The sequence below is a fragment of the Enoplosus armatus genome, chromosome 5 (assembly GCF_043641665.1).
Source record: "Enoplosus armatus isolate fEnoArm2 chromosome 5, fEnoArm2.hap1, whole genome shotgun sequence".
NCBI lineage: Eukaryota > Metazoa > Chordata > Actinopteri > Centrarchiformes > Enoplosidae > Enoplosus > Enoplosus armatus.
This window is the reverse complement of record NC_092184.1, coordinates 3,074,583-3,096,309: the sequence shown is the minus strand read 5'-3', so window position 1 is coordinate 3,096,309 and position 21,727 is coordinate 3,074,583. Positions and strand designations below refer to the sequence as shown.

Here is a 21,727-nt window from a genome sequence, read left to right as displayed (position 1 = left end):
CCTTTCATCTATGTTGCTGTTTTCACTTGAATAAATCTACTGTAATCAGAATCTTGTACAAATATATAACCAGTAAATAAATAACTTAATTAATTTATTAACAATAAATGACGATAAGGTGCAACAATTACATTGATTTGTAATTTCTATACTGACAAAAGCTGACAGAACAGTCACAAGAGGTCAAAACTCCATAGGATACCGTGATTTTTGATATTAATAAAACGTGGATTCATATTATAATATAACTGACCATGAGGTAGCAGTTCATGGTAACAAAGCTACACACACACACACACACACACACACACACACACACACAAATACACTAACCATTGTGTTTATAAAGAAGAGAAAGACATACCAAGGTGATCATGTCACCTCCTTGGCAAGAGTCCTTCGGTTGACGAGTGTGAAATTCTTTAGTTTTGCTTGTGTCCATTGTTCATTGTTCATGATGGCACATGTTGTCCTTGTAGATGTGAGAGGAATATGAAAGGTAGCATGATGCAACCGGATATCAGCCTGATGTGCGATGATTGGTTGCTTCAGTACGATGTGATGTGTGGAGGAGAGCTATAAAAGTTACTGAGCAGTAGCTCTATCCAACAGGACCAGGTGCTGCTTGAAGAATAAAGATTTCCTATCAGATCTCAACAATCTTAACTTCTCCTGCACTATTCCACAGGTCTGTCCGAGGTTAGAGTGAGGAGGTGAAAGAGGCTAGAAAGACTGTTGGAACCAACTTTTTTTATATGTATTTTTTTATTTACTGATTTACTGCTTTGACTTTCTTGCATCAAACCTTTTGACTGTTGAACAGGAGGCGGTACGGCAGGCCTATGAGTTACCCAGTCCAAAGGTTTTTTTCATTTTACTTTTTGGGTTTTACTTTAGACCGTTTCCAGCCAAAGGATAAGAGTCCTGTACTGAAAGACAAAAAACACACAATCTTGATGTAACCTGACGTTTCAACAGTTCTTTCTGAAATTTGTTAGAATTTTAAGGATGATACATTGGATGTTATTTCTGTGTCTTGTGTCCAGCAGTCAGAATGAAGGCGCCTGCTCTCCTCTCTGCGGCCCTGCTGCTGCTGATGCTGCTGCTTCCTGGGTTTCCAGATGCATGTAAGCTGCAGAAAAGTTTAAAATGTCCTCAGTAAATGGCCATTGAGAATAATGAAATGGTATTATTGCAGTTATTGTTTGTCCTCTCCTGATTTTATCTTTTGTACTAACTTTGTTTCTCCTTTTTTTCAGGCTCTGCTCAAACTCCCATTGGAGTCCTGGTGGCAAACTCTGTAACGAACCCTCCCAATCAGACTTACAGCACTTATGTGGTTTACAGAGGAATCTTACTGGGTGGACTAAGGAGACTGCAGGACTCCAACACAGGCTTTAAGTAAGATCATCAAATTTGCTGTTAGCATGAGCGATTATCTTAAAGTCATAACACGCGTGCTTCACTCTTTCACCAGTTGTAACTTTACACTTAGCAAGGGTTCTTTCTACAGACACATTTCCTCCCGTTCTCTCATTTTCACGTTTCAAAGTCGCCTCTCATGTAAATGGGTGTGTCTCAAATGACTACTCTTGCTCAATCATATTTTCTCCAGCTGAGCAACATTGAGTCAAAATGTGGCTGCCCTTGAAAAACTAACCCACACTTGTATCTGACCACACAGTCATCTACAGTCATCTGTGTAAGACCACAGTGCTTCATTTACAATGGTATGTTGTGAAAGAAATTGCAGCTCCTGCGATTTGGACATTGCGCTCCGCCATATTGCAGCATCCTCCTATCGAGTGATGTTAAATTATTGAATTGATGGGGAAAAAAATGCATCAGTGAGTTCATTGTGTGTCATTAATTAAAGCTTCAAGTGATGCAGCCTGTGAGAGAGCAAAAACAATATCTCTCTTTGCTATCATAACATTTCTAACTTCATTCCGTGTCTGCAAAGGGCTGAAGTCCTTCACGAAGTCATCTTGTGTTGTCCTCGCAGGTTCACCTACACAGAGGATCCAAACTACGGGCCGTACCTGCAGAGTGTGAACGGTCTGGCTGGAAGCATTGAGAAACGTACCTACTGGGAGCTGCTGGTCAAGACAACAAACGACACAATCACGAGACCTAATGTTGGTGAGTCAACCAAGAGAAAACCTTTCCGTCTGTCTTTTTACAGTCAGCAGTCGTCTCGTTGCGAATCAGCTCGTGATCTTTGTTTTGTCTTGATTTTGTTTGGCAGGTATTGGCTGTTACATTCCGAGTGCAAACGAGCAAATCATCCTGAACTATAACAAGTACTGAAGGGATCAGCGACCCCCGAGACATCAAAATGGGATCAAAGCCAGAGTCGGATCAGCTCAGTGAGAGTACTGACAAGGAAAGAGTTGAAATGACTTGAAGATTTCTTCTAATTACTTAGGCTGTGGGATAACGTACGTGTGTGCTACTGTTACACACATGCTTTGTGTGAATCTTTCTGAATTAAAAATCGAACTGGGCTAATCAGTGTCCTAAGCCTATTTGTGACTGGAAACCCTCCTTTCTGCAAAGAAACCAGGTGTGAGCAATAGTTACTGTGATGCAAGCCAAGTTTGTTGTACTTCCTCAATCATTAGATGTGTTCCTGTTCCACTCTTCCGAGTCTGTGGTGTGCTCAAAGTGACAAAGTTAGGTGAAATTTAAAAAAAAAAAAAGTCAGTCAGTTTTGATTTGATGGTTACATTTTTAGTACAGATTTAGCTGAGGCAGCACCAGAAATATCATGGAAAACCAAACACTGGCATTAGTAAGTAAGTATAATTGGCAGTGGCATCCAAGGTCAGCTTGATCAACATCTGTTAATGCACATATATTACCTGTTTGTGCAAAACAGCAAAGCACATTGTTTGCTTGCATTCTGTAAAAGACAGTATACTATATAATACATTCTGTAAAGTGTTAGTATTTAGTATGGAAATGGGACACAGCCTCAATCCCATTTCAGAGGTTGCCTCCTTCAAAGAATGTGCCCACAAAGGCAGGACCTTTGGAGAACTAAGGATGAGGCGGTTTAAGTGTCCTCTGAAAGAAAGGCAGCGCTTTTTCAGCGTGGCATTTTGGATGAACAGTCTTTTTTAGCCGGTTACAGGATGAGTTATCCAGTCTTGAAACACAGGCTTCAAATGGAACACAATGTGCAGCACTGAAGCTTTATATTCAGTGTGTCGTTTAACTGCCTTTGGTTTCTCGGAAAGGACGCTCGGGTTTATACAGGAAAAGTTACGGGAATGATCCGGCTCTTTGCCTGCAAATATTTCAGCAGAACGTTTTCACCTTGCATTGTGTTCTTTTCACAAAGCCGACTCTCTCTGAAAGTGCGGTCATGGTTACAAAGTTTCCAAGATGTGACATTTGCTGACGTTTTAAAAGTGGCAGAGACGGTCGTCCTCTTGCCGTGGCACGGCATTTAAAAACACACCAAAGACTCAAAATTGTCATGTCAAAAATCAAGTGCAATTTCAAGGCAGCGTCAGTCCAAACAAAGGGATCAGTGTGTCTCTCTGCCGGTGAGGACTGGGTTACGGCTCCAGTTGCTCATTTTGATCCGCTTTTAACTGAACTTTTAGCTGCACGACAACACGTAAACGCGCCATTCCTCTACGTCAAACTCAGATGCTCTCATTGGATGATCAGGGTCAGAGGACCTGCTTGCTAGTTAATGAACAAAACGTAGTGGGCAAAGAAGTAACTCTGCAAGGTAGTGACGCTTTCACGAGAAAAATGTCGGACAGCGAACATGACCTGAAACACACGTCATACATTCAGCGATAATATGTCGGCTGTGTTGACAACAGTTCATGCGGTTATGTTTATTTCCTCTTGCAAACCAATGAACTCAACACATGGGAGGGATGTTTTTATTCAGATGGCATTATCACTCAGCATTAAGCACAGATGCACGTTGTTTGTTTGTTCAGGTATGAAAGACGTTGTTATACAGGGGATTCCAGCACTGCTCAATCTTCACCACTTTGCAAAATTCAGAATGATTTGCTCGTTTGCACTGGGAATGTAACAGCCAATGCCTGCAAACAAGATCCATATAGAGTGTTATAATCTGATTTACAGTAAAAAAAAAAAAAAATGACAGCAAGAAAGACTGATCGACAGACATTTTCACCGTGGACTCACCAATATCAGGTCTTTTTTCACCCTCTGGAGTCCTGACCAGCAGCTCCCAATAAGTATGGTCTTTATCATTTCCAGCCAGACCGTTCACGCTCACCAGGTATGGGCCATAGTTTGGGTCCTCTGTGTAGGTGAACCTGCGGGACCAAATGGAGGAACAATTGATGTCCACCAAGTGAGAAGAAATAATGACCAGCAGGGTTTCCCCCAATGAAACTGGTTAGTGGAGGTGAACAGTGCAAGTCCAGCTGGTCAATACAAACTTTAACCTTCAACTCAATGCACGAGTTCAAGTAGAATTTCAAAAACACAATCATCTGGTCTTATTGATCGACTTGTTCATCTTGGATTACGTTATCCTCATCTTGAAGTTATCTATAAACAACTCGTGTGTTTTCTTACGGTGCGTTCGCGTTTTAACCAGCAGACGTTGCCGGTGAGCTTTGCAACCACTAATGTTTTCAACCGAGCAGCCACACTGTGCCTGTAAACATCCCAGATTAGCATTGGCTGTTTTGCTAAGGTCGCTAAGGTTGGTGTTGCATAGACACACTCCTGTGTGTTAGAGGATTGGATCTGACCACAAACAGTCTTGAGAAAGCCCACTTTAAAAATGCGTATATTGTGGAAATGATTCCGTGAAAAGCCTACGAATCTCGTCTTGCAAAGTAATCAGCAAGTTTAGCTACTTGTAAGGTCATTTTTGAGGACTGTCACTCTCAGGTGACAGTTGGTATTAATCAGCTTACTTAAAGTTTGCATTGGCGTCCATGAGTCTCTTCAGTGCACCCAGTAGGATCCCTTTTTTAACCACATGAGTGCTGAAGGTCAAGGGAGCGGTGCCAAGTAAGCTGTTCTTCACGACTACGTCAATGGGAACGGGTTCATCATCTGAATGATAGATGACAAAAACAGCAGAAGACAAACAAGTAGAGGGGTTCCTTGATATTTAGTAATCATGATAATCAATTGCAATAAAGTTTTCGGATTTTTTTCTGAAGCTTACTTTGAGTCAGAGTCCCAGGAAGCAGCAGCAGCAGTAGTGCTGTGGAGAGCAGAGCAGGCACCATCATCATGGCTGTTGGCTGTATTAGTGGCTGTACTTCCTCAGTCGCCGTGTTTTATTGCAGTCATCATCATGTTTACATACCGGAGCAGAGTCAACTTTGTTGATCTTAGTTTGCAAATGCTGATAATGTTTTCCACAGAGCCAATTCAAAATGTCACCTTGAGGTTATGAAATAATGCTTGCACTGCCAAAGTCTGTAAACTGCGCAATGAACAGTGACTTTCAAATATGCTGCTCCTCCACCACCTCCCTACATTGGCGGTTTATTAAGTCGCAAATCACGCCGGCGTGATCAAGGGTTCAAGATGTCACAGCGTAAAAACGGAGTCACATTGAGCGCCGCGGGTCGACTTCTATCGAAAGCGCTGGCTTCAAACTCCACGGTAGCCCTTGTTTGATCTTGATAGACCAAGTAAAAAGGGAGATAGGACAATATGCATTTGTTACAAAACTCGTGCTTACGCGTATGTGAGATGGGATGGGGCAGACGTTGTATTTATTTAAATAGCTTTGTTTTTTGTCACATGATGAAACGGGGGGGAAAAAAAAAACGCCTGAATTTGACGACTCCGTTCTACAGGCTGAACGTTTTAGGGAGGTGGGGGAGGCGCCAACTGAGCAGAGAAGTGGACGTGGGAGTGCGCTATTTGGGAACCCCGCACACTCTGGGAATGAAAGGCCTAATCTGTAGCACTCTAGCGTTATTGTTTACAAAAACTGTTTCGAAGAGCGAAACAGCTAAGAAGACAAAAGACGCCTATGGCTACACCTGCTTTTTGTTGTAAGTAGTTGTATGTTAGCTTGGTGCGACCTCGATTTTCACAATTTCACCGTTCACGTGTTATGTTTGCTACCTGCGTTTACATTTGCGACCTTTACAATGCTTCACTGAGCATGTTTGTGGCTTTGACGGGAAAAAGAAAAACAGCATGTTTCAGATCTGATTTGTATGCGTTTTGTGCGTTTATGTGTCCAACGTGCTGATACAGTACGCCAAAGTGAAATAATAAAAATAACGACATCAGGTCATACAGGTGATGTTGCGCAGAAGACAAAGATACCAAACGTTGGCATGGTAGACATTTTTAGAGTGGCGTATAAAGGCAAGATCCAAAGTATTCAAAAAAACAGCTCTAAGTTTTAATACCTGTAAACTGTTGCACATTGTTATATGTAGGACCTTTAAGTAATGAATGTCATTAAAGTATATTTCATAGTACTGGAGTCAACTTTGAAGTCTTTTTTGAGTTACTATAATAAAACACTCCAAATCTTTTAATCTGGGTCTGTACACATCAAATGTAAACAGGCTCTTTTCTTATCAGCCTACCTTTGTTACGTCAGCCTACTTTACTGTAACATTTAGTGGTCTCTGAGATAGAGCAAGCAAACAAGTGCCAAGTGCCAAAAACACTATATCAAGTTTCAAGTGGGCATCAGATGAGGAAATATGTGTTTGACTTCATGTGAACAAAACACTGAAAAAGGCCGTTCACACTGACACCAATGCGCTTCATATGAATATGTGCGGAAGAAAGTGCAAAGTCAGCAAATCAGGTGAATAGATATTGGTTTATCAACTTCACGCCAATACATGCAACCTTGCTCACATCCAGCAAATAACACCTAGCAGCTTAAACTGATTCTACACACACACACACATGCTAGTGTCAAAGGGCAGATTTCAGGATTTATAGAACTGCATTGCCTGCATATGGATATGCCAATTAGAATTAACTTGGATATTTGGCTACTATGTGGTAGAAATGTGTTATAAAGACCCTCACGGCAGAGCCAGGGAGTACAAGAGGGGATACAAGAGGGAATCAGGAGACATATGATAGCAGCTGAATGGACTACACCTTTCATCGCGCCATCTGGTTGTCACCACAAACCCTGACGAGCCAGGAAACAAATAGATGGTTATGTGATATTTTTTGTTTATGTAAGAGAACACTGGAAGATGAGCCTGTCAATAACAATCAGAGAGAAGACTGTGATTGCAACAGGCAAAATGTACTCTGCAGCCCTCTAGTGGCCTCTCTTTTAAACACACCCACACGCATGGCCCTGACACGGCTGACGATGCAGCCAGCTTGCCGAGTCATGATGCTGCAGCACAAGCACATCAGGTGCCGTTATCAGCAATACTCTTGTTCATAAAGCAAAAGGGAAAAATCCACTTGTACAGATGATGAGTTACAAAGAGGGTGGGTTACGGCTGTGATCAGGGAAAATGTGTCAGTTGGGTGTGAATGTCCAAATGTCCTCTGGATTGGAGTGATGCTGTGCCAAGACCCCAGGCTGACGATCAGTTACCTAGAAGTCACCGTTGCAACCGAGTGTCATGACATCGTGCCTTTATAGGGGACTTATCATCACCTCGTGCCTAGCAGTTCATGCCAGGATATAACACTATTTATTGTTGCTCTGGAAAGTTGAAGTTTGATGTGCAGGATTAAAATTTAAACAAACAAAATATGACTACATATATATATATATATATATATATATAAGCTTTAGAGGTGCTGGTTGGCAGATTTTGTTACCTTTGAACAGACAGTAATGTAATGCTCTTTGGATGAAAGGGAATAAATGTATTTTCCTGAAATGATGTCACATATGGTAAATGAATAATGTAATGACAGACATAAAGTATGCCAGCCTCCCTTAACAATACTAATGCTCGGAATACCGATGGGCTTAAAGTACTGTAAGCACCACTAACAGGACACCTCTTCAACACTGTGAAACGAAATGAAAGTATTTTCTGCCAGAACCCCTTTCAACAAAAAAAAAACGATTCTACCGTGATCAAGCAGTGGCCTACAGTTATTTCTGGCTCTCTGCACATTTGTGCGAGGATGCACTGGAGTAAGGTGGGTAGCAACTGAAAGGCTCATCCAAATCGGATTTAGTGTTTGACAGAGAATGTGAATATGTGTGTAACAACAGCCAGGTGTCAGTCCCCTTGAACTTGTTATATCAAGGGACAAATTAGGTCTGGAAAGGCTGTTAAAGCTACGGGTGAATATGCTGCAGTGTCCTCCCCCGTTATTACCAGCCCTGGGGCCCCATGAGGGAGTGCTGTATCTCCAATTCTATTTACTCTTTATACAAACAAGTTTAGGGCTAACTCTGGTGTTTTCAATGTTAAATTTGCTGATGACACAGCGATTGTTGGTTTGATCACTGAGGATCAAACAAAGACGTGGGTGTGTGGGTGGGTTTGTTGATTGGTCAGGCCAGTTTTCTTCAACTAAGTATCAAGGTATTTGAATTGGTAAAAGGAAATTATTTTTGACCATGCGGCCATCTTGCTGAAGCCAAAGTATGTAAACAAACTACGATACCCCCAGTGACGCAGGAAATAGTCAGGACAATCAGAGGCTGCCCTACAGTCTGCACGACTATGACGCAGTCCGGAGCACATTCCAGGACCCCACCGTCGACGTCAGCGACGACATCAGTGGATTCACTGAGTCTGTGGTGGATTTAATTTCAACAGAAGCAACTGTACCCACAACTACAGTTAAATTATTCCACAACCATGGATTACCAGAACCATCCGAGATGCCATAAACGCACCGCAGCCTTACAACCTAGGGCGGCAGTCTGCCGACATGGACAATTATAAAGCAGCAGCCTACAATGTAAAGGGATTACGAGAAGAAAGTGGAACTACAATTCCAGGGGGGCAATCCCAGAAGCATGTGGCAAGTGCTGATGCATCTCTAGCAAGGTGAGCTAAACAAATTTTATGCTCCCTTTGAGGCCATCCGCAGCCAACAAGCAAAAACAGGTTAATAGATGGATCTTTCTGAGCATGACATCGAGAGGGCCTTCAAACTTTCAAACACCACGAAAGCAGCAGGACCAGACGGTATGAGTGGGCAAGTCCTCAAACTATGTGCTGACCAACCAGCGCCTGTATTCACAATGATATTCAACCTGTCCCTGGCTCAGTCTGTCATACCCACATGCTTCAAGTCCATCATCATTCCTGTGCCCAAGAAAACAAGACTTGCCTGCCCAGCTTGCCTGAATGACTACCGCCCAGTGGCACCTCTGTAGTGATGAAATGCTTTGAATGGCTGGTCAAGGATTACATCTACTCCTCACTACACAGCGTACCGGACCAACTGTAGTTTGCCTACCCTTCCCTACCACTTTCAACTCCAACACCATCGTCAAGACGACACAGCTGTGGTGGGCCTGATCGCATATAACAATGAAAAGACTTACCTGAAGGAAGTAGAGGACCTGACCCGCTGGTATCAGGACAACAACCTACTCTTGAACGTCAGCAATGGACAGCTTCAAGTACCTTGGTGTCCACATCACCGAGGGCCTGACCTGGACACTGCATACTGACTCAGTGGTGAGAAAGGCAAGGCAGTGACGCTTGCGGAAACTCCGGGTATCCCCTCAAATATTGAGGGATTTCTACTCCTGCACCACCAGGAGCATCCTGACAGGGAACATCACTGCCTGGTATGGAAACTGCACTAAACAGGCCTGCTAGGCCGGGCAAAGAGCGGTACAATAGGCAGTGCTCTACCCTGCCTAAAGGATATTTACTCTAGGTGCTGCAAGAATAAGGCAAGGAGAATCATTAAGGATCCCAACCACCTTGATAATGGCCTTTTCTCCCCGCTGTGGTCGGGAAGAAGGAACCGGATACACCAAACCAGCATTTGCCTCCATTCGCAGACTTTTTTTCATTCCGTTTAAATGCCCATCCATTGCAGACGTCACTGTGGGTGTGAAGCAACCAGTCTGAAGTGCCCAATCATCCCTATTTGACACCAGGTGTGTTCACTGGAGAATTCCTCCCCTCTGGCAAGTAAGACGGACAGTCAGAGATGTATGAGAAACAAGAGGGGGGAGAGCGACAAGGAGAACAGTGTGTATCTGTACATTGTATGGTGTTGTGTATTTCAAGCCTGAACATGCCAGGCTCACGTTTAACAGTAGATTCAGTCCGTGAGATATGGGGTCCTTGTTGACAAGTTGTGGCTTGTTGCCATATTTGTCACATCCCCCAAAGACTCTGAGGAATTCAGCAGCGTCTCCGACTTCCACAGGCTGTGTCAGAGCAGCCTGAACACGAAACACATGGAAACATGTGAACACACACACAGGAAGGCAGGTGTCAATGGTATCTCTATAATTTGAGGTTTCTCACTGAAAACTGCCATTCAAGTTCAAAGCCGGCAGGTAGGCGGTATTATGTTTAGAGGTCATTTCAGTGAATGCCAATTCATGTGAAAAAATAAAATAAGATTTGACCATAAAAAAAAACAAAAACAAAGCTTTACTTAAGGTCCAACCCCAGGCTTTTTTGAGAGCTTTCAACCACATCTCATGATCTTTCTCATTGGATGGCATTCACCTTGTTGGAGTTCCCACAAAACTGCAGAGCAAAACTGAATGTGTCTGGGGGGGGGGGGGGGGGGGGGACTGGTAAGTGGGACGAGAATTCAGAAATTGGAAATGGATTTTCCCTGAAATATCAAAAATTGCCATGACAGCGATTTGGCTCAAATGTGTGCACAAGTTTTATCACTTGAATACGTCACTTTTGCATAAATGACGTTTCTTCAGATATTAGAAACATTACATTGGTGAACTTGGAACACGTGGAGCGGGAGTTGGTGGGAAACGCGGCCCACAGGTTACAGAAATGTGGGTTACATAAACATAAGCCAACACCTGTCACCCGCGATGAAGATCACGCAGACAGAAATCCACATTTCCACGAAGCGGAGGGGTCATTTCTCCTCGCATGTGACCCGGCGCTGACGGCAGGGTCTGCACAGCAGTTTCGTGTCCCTCCTCCGTTCATCCCGCTCCGTCCCGGCCCATCCGCCCCCTCCCCTCCCCTCCCGCCTCCTGTCCCGGCCCCGCCCTCTCTGCCCGCTCCCCGCCGCGCTCTTCACCGGCGTGCAGCGACGCTGTAGATGCGGCAGACGGGAACGGAGCGTGTGTGTGTGACAGTGAATGCAGCAGCCGGGGAGGATAACGACATCCTGACAGACACCGCCGAGGACACCGACACTCCACCCCGCAGCAGTCAGCGTAAGCTTGTCTTATTCCTCCTCCTCCTCTCTGGGAACTATTACTTTTCTTTTTTCTTTTTTCTTTTTTTTATCTTATATGACTCATCTTTCCCTGTGGTGGATGTGCCCCCCCCCCCCCCCCCCCCCCCTTCCTCGTCCAGTCATACTGTCTTATCACAGTGTTCCGTGGGTTTACGCAGTCCCGTCAATGCGCCTCCAAAGCGGAACAAGTAGCTCATTGTAACACACAGTGAAACTGTAAAACTGGATCAGTAGAAATCGATTAGAACACACCTCAAATGTTGTTGTTTTTTTTTTTACATCTTGTTGAACTTGTGAAACCCTTTCATCATGCTTTAACTGCAGTGTTTACTTGGAATAAATGAATATTAATGGGACAAGTCAGTCAGTTGTTGTTCATGTGATATCATCATGATATCAGTCTATAATGTACGTCGAAGAGTGACTTTGTGAAATGTCGTTTCCCTTGAAAAAACAAAAAAAAAATGTTTGGGTGGGGGCTAATGTGACTGAAACTGGGAGTCTCACAGACACATCAAACGCCGTTGTATTTATTCATTTGTTCTTTCGTGTCCCTTGATTTTTTTACTTGACTTGTAAAAAAAAAAGAAAAAAAAAAAGGGAAGCAAACCCTCCTATTATCTCAATTCATTCACTTTTTTTTTTTTTAAATTTAATTCACAGTCAAACTCATAGTTAACGCTGAATGGTCCTTTGAGAGCGAAAGAAAACAATCCCTAAAACAACAGGAACAACGGTGAGTATTAGTGGTCTTATTTGTCCCTTTATTAAGTGTTATCAGCTGAGATATACAGGTTTGAACGCTGATGTTCTAGGAATGGTCTCGATCTCTGAGGAAAATGAACGTGCGCTCGTCGCTGTTGAAACCTTTTGAAATGGCTGGAATACTGAACCAGTTGAAGTGACTGCTGGAACGCAAATAGTGAGAGAAAATGTGAAGTGTTGAAGAGTTTCAGCTGAGCGAAGTTGGATGTGCAATTTTGTAACAACAACAACAAAAAAAAAACGAATGAATGAAGTGTCCGTTGAAATAAAAGTGCTGAAACAGGTTGAAGGTTCGGTTCAAGTTCAAGCACTGAAAGGAACTGAAATGTCAGCCTAAGTGCAGGTGATGCTGAAAGGACTGAAAGTGCCGGTTGAAGTGGACGTCCTGACAGAAGTTAGCGCCATGTCAAGCGTATAAGCTGATACTGATGCCAGCATTGTTTTTTGAGAGTTCATATATGTCGTTATTTATCCCTTAATTACTGATACAATTGTTATCAGCCGAGATATACGGGTTTGAACGCTTACGCACTAGGAAGGGTTCCTAGTGCATTCATTCGTCTTTATTTCTTCTCATAACAATTGTTAGAACGTCATTTTACATATGTGGGCTGACAGACACGGCGACGGCGACATGTCTGCAGTGCCGGTTGGGCTCTAATATATAATATAAACTCAGTGTATTCACAGTTTAAACACTGATGTTGTAGTAAAACTCATGCAATTGACATTAAGTGACTTTATGGGGTGAAAGAAAACACATCAATACACACACGTTAGCTATTATTTGCCTTGTAATGATAAGCATGCAGTAGTGTAGTAGATCACTGTATCACTTATTACTGTGACTGTTCAGATGGGACAGTTTTCTCTTTGAAATTTCACAGCAACGACGACCCCCCCCCCCCCCTCTGCTTCAACTTCTGTCTCATGAATAAAAAGTGCTGTTCACGGAGCCTCAGTACGCCGTAGCTTTGACTAAGAATGTACACAAGCTTTTAGGGGTTTTGGTTTTTCTTTTTCTTTTTTTTTTTCTCTGTCAAAGCCTCTGCAGTGAATTAGCTCTTATTCTTACAAAGTCATGGGAGACCAGCACTGTTAACGTACTTCCCTGGGTCTGATCTTAATATCCTTACGCTCAGTTCGTTATGTAAAAGCCGCCAGTCTTAGGAAGGAGGCTGCTGCTCACTGGCAGAACAATCCGACAGTATCTGAGGGTTAAAGAGGCTGCAGCAGCCATGTGCGGCTGGCTGTTCTACCTCTTTTCTGCGTGCGGTCGTGTTAACTAAACGTTCGCATTCAGCTGACACAACAGCTCTAATTCTTGCAGTGCATACAGTACTCACAGCAGTCTGCGAGCCATCCTTGGGTCTGTTTAGAGGTACTCATTACACCTGCCTTCAGCCTGCACAGAGCATACATTTTCATTTATGTACGGTTGTGTGGACGGGAGCTCCGCCATATTGTTTGTGACAGTAGGAATTCACTGCGTTTTGATATGTATAAAGCAGAACACAGCCAAAAGTATAATGCATAATTAATATTTTTGTAATATAATACTTTATTGGCCCTGGAGGGGAAATGTGGTCCGCAGCCAGTATTAAACATATTGCCGCAAATGACGCTAAACGGCAAACATTATAAACCGACATATGGAAAGCATGTGGTTGGAACTGTACACAGTTACTGGGGAAAAGGGAGTGCACGTGTTCAATTGCTTTTTTTTTTTCATTCGGGTACCTGAGGAGAAATAATGAGGTCAGGGGTTCAAGCTGCTTCAGGTGATCAGGACAGCCCCCACTAGCATTGTCTCTGCTTAGGACCTCAGCTTCAACCCAGCATACCTGCCAGTAGGACACACATAGCCAGCTCTTACTAAACAAATTTTTTTTTTTTTTACCAGACCACAATTGAGTCGTCCCACAAAGACGAGGAGCTGCGGCACCTTTCGGAGATGGCAGCTGCTATTGTGAAAGACAGTAACTGCAGTTATAGTCCATCAACTCAGTGGTATCACCTTTAAAAGTAGAGAGTAGTAAAGATATAATATTGCAGCGTTTAAAAGCTCACACATAGTCAGTTTGAAGTGGCAGTTCGGTAGAAGTCTGGATTATTTAATTGACTCCTGGCTTTGAAATAACTGCGGCAATTAATGTGTTGTAAATCCGTCTTTATCAGTTGCTCTTTTTTTCCACTTTCGTTTCATGGTTAAACGGGTCTGAAAATCATACATTTCACCCATATACAGGCGCAAATAAAGGAGATTCTGCTCACTTTTTTTCCCCCCCTCTCGCTGGGCAAAAGTTACCATTCAAAGGGTCATACAGCATGAATTAAGAGAACAATTCTTTGTTTGTGTTCATTTAAGTGGGATTTTCAGGCCTCTTTTGCAGTGCAGCAAGTGCGATCAGAGTGTGGAAGAGACGTCGACCCGTGTTTCCAACTCACGGAGCGCTGATTAAAAAAACAAACAATTTTCAGATGCATGTCGATGCCCGACAGCAATTCGGGTTCAAAATCTCTACTGAAGGTGACTTTCTGTGAGGATGAATATTGCTATTAAACTGCGGACGGCCCTCCTCCTGCGCAAAAAGAGTGAAGCCCTTTTTTTACGATTCTGCTTTGTTTGGAATGATTGAAAGTAGCCGGATAGCATCAGGGGTCATATACTCTCACGGCTGAACACTTCAGGGAAAGGGTTAGGGTTACTAAAACACTACAATCCAAAGGAAATGACATTACCGTGTGGACCAAGTGATCTGTAAACGTAGTGAAGGAAATGCAGCAGCAACTGTCCACCGCTGAACGTCATGTCTCTGTGCCGTCATCATGTCTCTATCCCTCATCTACATTTTCCCAGAGTGACCCAGAAACATTCCACCCAGGAGAGCACGTGCTCGTTGGTATCAATAGCTGGTTCTGAAACAGTGAAGGGAGAATTTTTACTTTGAACATAAAATGTTGGTGACTTCAAAAGACAGTTGTTTTTTTTTGGCTTTATTGGCCTTTCATAGTAGCTCCACACTCTTAGCCCTGTGCTAAGACCCCAGTTTTCCCAGGGTTCACAGCTCCGTTAAAGGCAATCCTAGTCAGATCCTACTTTATTCGTCATTTCACACTTACTGCATAGGATATGGGATATCCCCAGTGGCACTGTTAGCTCCTGCAGAGCAGTGCTAACCTAATCTTAAAGTATTCATCATCAAATAACATCTCGAGAAGTCGTCACGCCCTTTTAGCCTTAAATACATGGCAACTATGGACCATCATTTTCAAGTATAAATCTTTGACCCAGGGTCTGGACAGCGACAGACAAGTCACTTTTTATTTTCTGGTTGCAAAGATAAATACAGATTAATGACTGAACCTGTGATGTGTAACTTTTAAGACGAGTTATCACAGAGAGGGTTCCTAACTTTACTACGGCCACATAACCCTCGACTGTGTCTTACTTGACTTAACAGAATGTCACGGGAGCTCTGTTTTCCTTGTCCACGCTGAAACACAAAGTTGGCATTTTAGAATGTATCCACTCGGTTTTACGGGTCAGTGTGGACGGAGGGCAAAACAGAGAAATATGTGCATTTCCAGATTCAGCTTTTTTGCCGAGAGTTAGATGGAAACATCTATACCGTTCTCGTTTCCTGGGCTAAACGCTAAATATGAAGAGAGAGTCGGCAGTGGCTTCTTGACATCTTGCGGTCACCATGAGAATGCCAGGTAGGACGGATTAGACCAGGGCTCAGAGATGCCAAGTGTGAAAAGCCTGAATGAAAGTGGGTGCTTGCTTAAGCTTTATTTCGTAGCATTATTAAGTGCTGAAAGCCAGAGCGCATAAGCACACGACAGGGTATGTGTGCTCTTACTTTCAGAGAACCTATGGTACACATCTGTAGGTCGGACTTTTGTTCTGGGTTCATTCCGGTTAAAGCGGGTACTTGGCTCGGTTTTGTATCATCACTTTGATGTTTCCATTTAGCTGTGGAACTGACCCGCTTTTATTTGATTCTAATGGGCCTTTAATCCAGCTGCATTTGGGCATCAAGTCTTAGAGTCAGACAACAGGTGTAACAGGGATGAACTGTAGATAATCTGAAGCGGTAGGATCCCAGGTCACTGAGTTCTTTGCCTCTCCTCTCTCCCCTCTTTGGACCGTCCCTCTCGTCCAGAGCAGCGCAGGCCCATCCAGGTTGACTCGTGACATGCTGGCATGCGTAACGTGTCTCTCCATTTCCCTGCCTCCTTCTTATCAGGACCATTTGACACCCAGAAAAGACTTTTCTTTGGCTTCTCTCTCCTTGGCTGTCAGTGAAATGTGTCTGCGTGGAAGTGTGATCTGGGGGGCAAGTGAAGGAGCAGTCAATTCCCATACATTAACTTTGGCTTGGTGCTTGGTAGTGTACCTGAGTCTGCAGAATTTTTTCCCAAGCCAGTAACTCCAGCCCCCTCCGGCTCCTAGCAGATCAAGGGTAGAAAAGAAAGTTGATTTTAATCCCCAAGGGGATTAAGAACCCCATGAGTGATTAAATGAGACCTCTGTCTCAAAAAGGACAAATTACTGTACCACCTCAGACTTGGGAACCGTTTTTACAGTGGTCTGCGCTGAACAAAGTAGCTTAGACGTATCTCCATTTCGATGATCATTAATCACCTCGCGATCACAGGGGAGGTTGCATATTTCTGCTGCTTAAAGTCCCGCCTGGACAATGGAAATGGATTTTGTCTGACGTTGGTCATACCTAAACTGTCTTTTCCCAGGACACGTATATACATTTCCATTGAAGCTGGATTAATGACCAGCAGAGGTGTTGTACAGAACATGTGCAAACACATCTTTAACACCGGTTCTTCAAGCTGAACTGAGCGTACTGAATCATCTGTGTCACTGACCAAATCAGTGGCTGTTTGCACTGGAGGTCCCCTGAAGATGATGCTTATCAGCTCATGTGTGTGATGGTGTGATTTTTTTCCAGACCACTAAAGTCACAGAAACAATCATGGTGTGATAACTCTGTTGCAGGTAGGTGGCTATAAACAGTGCATATATATATAAATATATATATATATATATAGTAGGTCATCATTGATTAATCTGTCAATATTTTCTTGATTAATCTTTTGGTCTATGTCCATCACACTTTGCCAGAGTCCATGGTGACTTTTTCAAATTTTGTTCGATCAAGAGTCCAGAACCCAAAGATATTCAGTTGACTATGATATCCTCACACTGAAGACGCTGGAACCACCACATTTTTGGGCATTTCTGTTCGATAAATCCCTTAAGCGATTAATCGGTCAGTGACTGCAAAACATTTAAATGAGGAGAGACAAATTGGAAGTGTATAACTTTATATTGCACTTCATCGACGAAGCATCTTCAGTAAGCATATATGAAGATAGGAGATAGGATATATCGATCTATCTATCTATCTATATATATATATATACAGTGCTTCAATTTATTACACCACCTGTCATAAAAATGAGAAAACACAAATATTTTAGAAATCTGTCAAAAACTTGTTACTAAAAACTTTATTGTTATTTATTAGGCAAATAACAAACTGGAACAACTAAATAGTCCTTATTCACATATATTAGCCAAAAATCTTAATATTCTGTATGACCTCCTTTGGCCCTGATGACAGCTTGCATTCTCGCAACCACTAAAACAAATGTTTCTGTTCAGGAATGCAAGTAAATAACTGTGATTTGAATAAGATAAGAATGATGTGCTTTACTATATTTTTCTGCTTTTTTGTAAAACAGTAAATTTGAGAATTCATGGATAACAACAATAATTCTATTTCAGCATTAAATATATCATTTTGATTAAAGAGCTTGGCTTGCACATACTGGTGGATTAACCATTACAGAAACATCAAATATTTTGGTCATCAGCAATACTGTTCATGTAGGCCAGCGGTGGCAAACACCTTACACTGGGTGGTGGGCTAATACATTTGTTAAGCACTGTATATATATAGCCATAAAATCTCCCTGCAAAAGGGCTGTATGTGCAAAATGTTCACTGTATTTAATTAGATTTTCTTTCAGTATCCCCTCCTCGCAACTCATGTAGGATTCATGTTCTTATGGTTATGTTTAGGAAACTCAAATATAGACAAATGTGAGACTCTTCCCTCTCCGTCACTGCCACTGTCTGAGAGGGGGAATCCACCACAATGTTCGAATGCGCGACAGGCTGGACACACTCTGAACTACAGGTTCCTTCGTCCTGGAGTAGAAATGACATAGTTCTCCGTGTGTGAGGACCTGTGAACCTGGCCTGAAATGGTGACCTTGATCGCCAGGACAGAATTGGTGCCGCCCAGCCCGTCTGTTATAAATGTGCTTCATTTTCTCTCGGGCTCTAGCCAGTTTTCTCCCTTGCCAATTCTCCTGCAACATACAGCCTACACCTGAAACCATTTACACAGTCAATCAGGTTCTTTAGTTGTCCCTCAACACTGACCAAATGACCACGATCAGATGATGTGCAAACACTAACTGTGTCAGGGCTGACTTTGTGCATGATAGGCGGACAACTGAGAGTGCGTCACCCAAAGTTGTTTTAACACCCGTGCCGACATGTGGGAGGAATAGTTATAGACCCTTGAACACTTTGAACAACCCTGGAATTGCCAAAGATGAAAATAACAGACCTGGTTGTTATTGACTGCGGGGGATATGCAGCTGGATATCTGGTGGCCTGACACAAGACTGTCAAAAGACACTTTGCTCCTGACCTAGAAGGAGGCAACACAGTTCAAACGGTTCACCAGTGGCAGGTGGTGGGTGCAGTGGGGCAGGCTTAATAACATGGTTTGTATTTTGATGCATCCTTTTTTACCCGAGGTCAAAAGAAGTACCATAAAATACAGTCACGTGTCTTCTGGACCACCCATATGCCCTGACTGGTCATGAGACCACTGCAAAACCAAGTTAGGAAATTTGGCTGGTAACTACAATTTGGAAAATTGAGTTTCCCACACCAACCAAGGCACCCATTTCCTTACCAGCAGACCATTGTGAAGGAAATAGCCATGTGCAATCTCCAGCAGCTCCTTAACGGAGGGATCTGACCGCCGCTCCGTTACCGGTCCTGAAGCAGACAACGAGAAATCAGTTCACACGTGACTCTTTTCAGGGTCCCTTTCATTGAACCTCGGAAACCAGCTGCAAATTACCAGGTCAATTACCAGATCAAAACCTGAAGAGGCGCGATCAACTCCACCTAGCTCGGCCTACCTTCTCCGAGCAAACTTAATTCATCACGCTCCAAAGCGATCGCAGCCTGCTCTGCCTCACACTCCATGTTTTCCAAAGTCAGTTCCTTATCATCTTCAACCCCCGATGATTTAGCTTTTCATGTTCCGTCTGCGGCAACCGTAACTCCTTCTGCTGTTCAAAGGACAGACCTGCTCTCTGACGGCGACGGCAAAGACACCCCAGGAGCGCCCACAGCTGTACCCAGCGGCAACGCGTTCACCTCATACAAGTTGGCGTTTGAAATGGACTTAGCAGCGTCCTTGAGCCTTTTCGGCGAGGTCGGCAATTTTCGACAACCGCTCCTTTGTGCAGCCATCCGAAAGCAAGTCTGATGGAGTCTCGCGAAAAACATCCCAATAGCTGATGATGACATCTGCAACACAAAACACACAACCAGGCAGCCCTGCAGTATAAGAACACCACACTACCATATATACCTAGACCAGGGGTGTCGAACTCATTTTCACCGAGGGCCACATCAGCGTAATGACTGTCCTCAAAGGGCCAGATGTAACTTATAAATGTAACTAAATGTAATCGAATGTAATGTAAAATAAATGTAACTACTCCTTAATGTTAAATAACTCTGAATTTATTACTTATTCAAGTCACAAACATTGCAGTTGCATAGAAAAAATATGTTTGTTTGTTGCTCTGTTATAACATAAATCCTTTTAATTTGTCAGCTTATGAAACCCACATAACTCCATCAATCATGGATCAAACTATCCAAGTGAATGAAGAAAAATAACATAATAAATAACTCTGAAAAAACACAGGCATTGTGGGAAATGTAGTTTTTGGTCAAAGCACTCTTTTGACCTATTTATTTTTAGACACTCAGACCTTTTAAGCTCTCGCGGGCCACATAAAATGACGTGGCGGGCCACATTTGGCCCGCGGGCCTTGAGTTTGACACATATGACCTAGACTAAAAATCCTTGCCAGTGAACGGGATCCAGGCAGAAACTCACTGGATTGTGTTTCCATGAGACATGGTTGATTTGTTCACACCTATCGGAGGCCTGACTGCAAACGTCTTCATTATGAGGCAGCTTTATTTATAGAGCATTATTTATAGATTTAAGTGAGCTGTCTGTGCTGATCAGGGAATGGGCTTCTACTCAGACACACATTTTCTCTCGCTCTCTCTCTCTCTCTCTGTCACACACACACACACACACACACACACGCAGCCCACTGAGACGCGCTGTTACTCACCGCCGTCTCTGCATTGTCAGCACTATGCAGACGCTCAGCACTCTGTCTCTTCCACCTGGCTGCTTTATGCGTTGTATCTGGTGTAGCCTCTTCTTCTCCTTAAAAAAAAAACATTTGGCCATAAACACATTGAAATTTGGACATAGATGAGATCGCCGAAGTTATTACAATCGAGGGGAAAAAATGAAGGTCTGCGCCAAATGTCATGGCAATCCATCCAAAAGTGGTTCTTTCAGTTTGGATAAGTGCCACGCCACATCAAATTCAAGCTGACCATCTGCACTTCAGTCATTGCTTGGTTTAAAATCAATTCTTCTAGTTGCTAACACACTGTGTCTTCATCAATGCGTCCTCAGCGTTTGATTGGAGGTCTCGCACTCACCTCACTTTACCCACTTTTACCTGTTGGCAACAATAAATCACGTCATAATTATGTGGTTCATTTGCGTTTTCCTTTTAACATTCTTTCCGCCGCATCGTGAACTGTCTATACACGTGCACTTATAGAGATGAAATGCCGAAGGCGCCTTTTTTCTCGTGAAGTCTGGGTTGCCGGCTCTTGAGCTCAGGCCTGCTCTTGTATCACAGATCGTCTCCGAGAGCTGAACGACATACTGAGCCTCACAAGTTCTGTATGTTGCGTATGTTATTTCCATGTTAGCATGCATATAGCGGTCATGCTCTGTTGGTAGTAAAGACACGCCGCCACCGCCAAAGCAGATATATTTGAAGACCTATCCTTTCCTCAGTGTTTTGGCCTTCCTTTCATGCCAACGCTGGATTCTCCAGCTGAGGACGTGGGGAGAAAAAATGCCAGCCTCATATTGTAGTGTGGTGCTGTAAAACATGTATTACATAGACATATTATTAACAATCCAAATCCAAAAGGTCCAAGCTGTGTTTGTGTTTGTCTTGGCACGTCTCCCACTGGATATTCTTCTTTCTTCTTTCCTTGTACTTGTTTATTGCCTTCAAAAGCAAACGTTACTCCTCACGATCGCTCCAAATAACTGCCACACTCATTCATGATCTGCACACTACCTTAGAAACGCTGACTGCTGCCCTTCTTTTTGCTTTCCCTCTCCCTTCTACCCGAACCCTCCGCAGACTGAGAGCTGGT

General features: G+C 43.2%; 2 protein-coding genes across 4 annotated transcripts; one reads left to right on the top strand and one right to left on the bottom strand.

Annotated features, from left to right (window-relative positions):
* The first annotated feature begins 627 nt into the window (after window positions 1-627).
* LOC139285802 (cobalamin binding intrinsic factor-like) lies at window positions 628-2,502 on the top strand. Of its 3 annotated transcripts, XM_070906452.1 has the most exons (6): window positions 652-688; window positions 824-862; window positions 1,047-1,127; window positions 1,260-1,401; window positions 2,006-2,142; window positions 2,249-2,502. In XM_070906452.1, exons 3-6 carry the CDS (start codon window positions 1,055-1,057, stop codon window positions 2,308-2,310), a joined length of 414 nt encoding a protein of 137 aa, XP_070762553.1. In that variant the 5' UTR covers window positions 652-688; window positions 824-862; window positions 1,047-1,054; the 3' UTR covers window positions 2,311-2,502. The 3 variants fall into 3 exon arrangements, with proteins under 3 accessions (XP_070762554.1, XP_070762553.1, XP_070762555.1); XM_070906453.1 differs by lacking the exon at window positions 824-862 and having other exon boundaries at window positions 628-688; XM_070906454.1 differs by lacking the exon at window positions 652-688 and having other exon boundaries at window positions 728-862; window positions 1,050-1,127.
* Window positions 2,503-3,891: 1,389 nt separating this feature from the next.
* LOC139285862 (cobalamin binding intrinsic factor-like) lies at window positions 3,892-5,251 on the bottom strand. The gene is made up of 4 exons (XM_070906533.1): window positions 5,183-5,251; window positions 4,926-5,067; window positions 4,180-4,313; window positions 3,892-4,073 (listed from the first exon to the last, which is right to left on the bottom strand). Exons 1-4 carry the CDS (start codon window positions 5,247-5,249, stop codon window positions 4,012-4,014), a joined length of 405 nt encoding a protein of 134 aa, XP_070762634.1. The 5' UTR covers window positions 5,250-5,251; the 3' UTR covers window positions 3,892-4,011.
* Window positions 5,252-21,727: the final 16,476 nt, after the last annotated feature.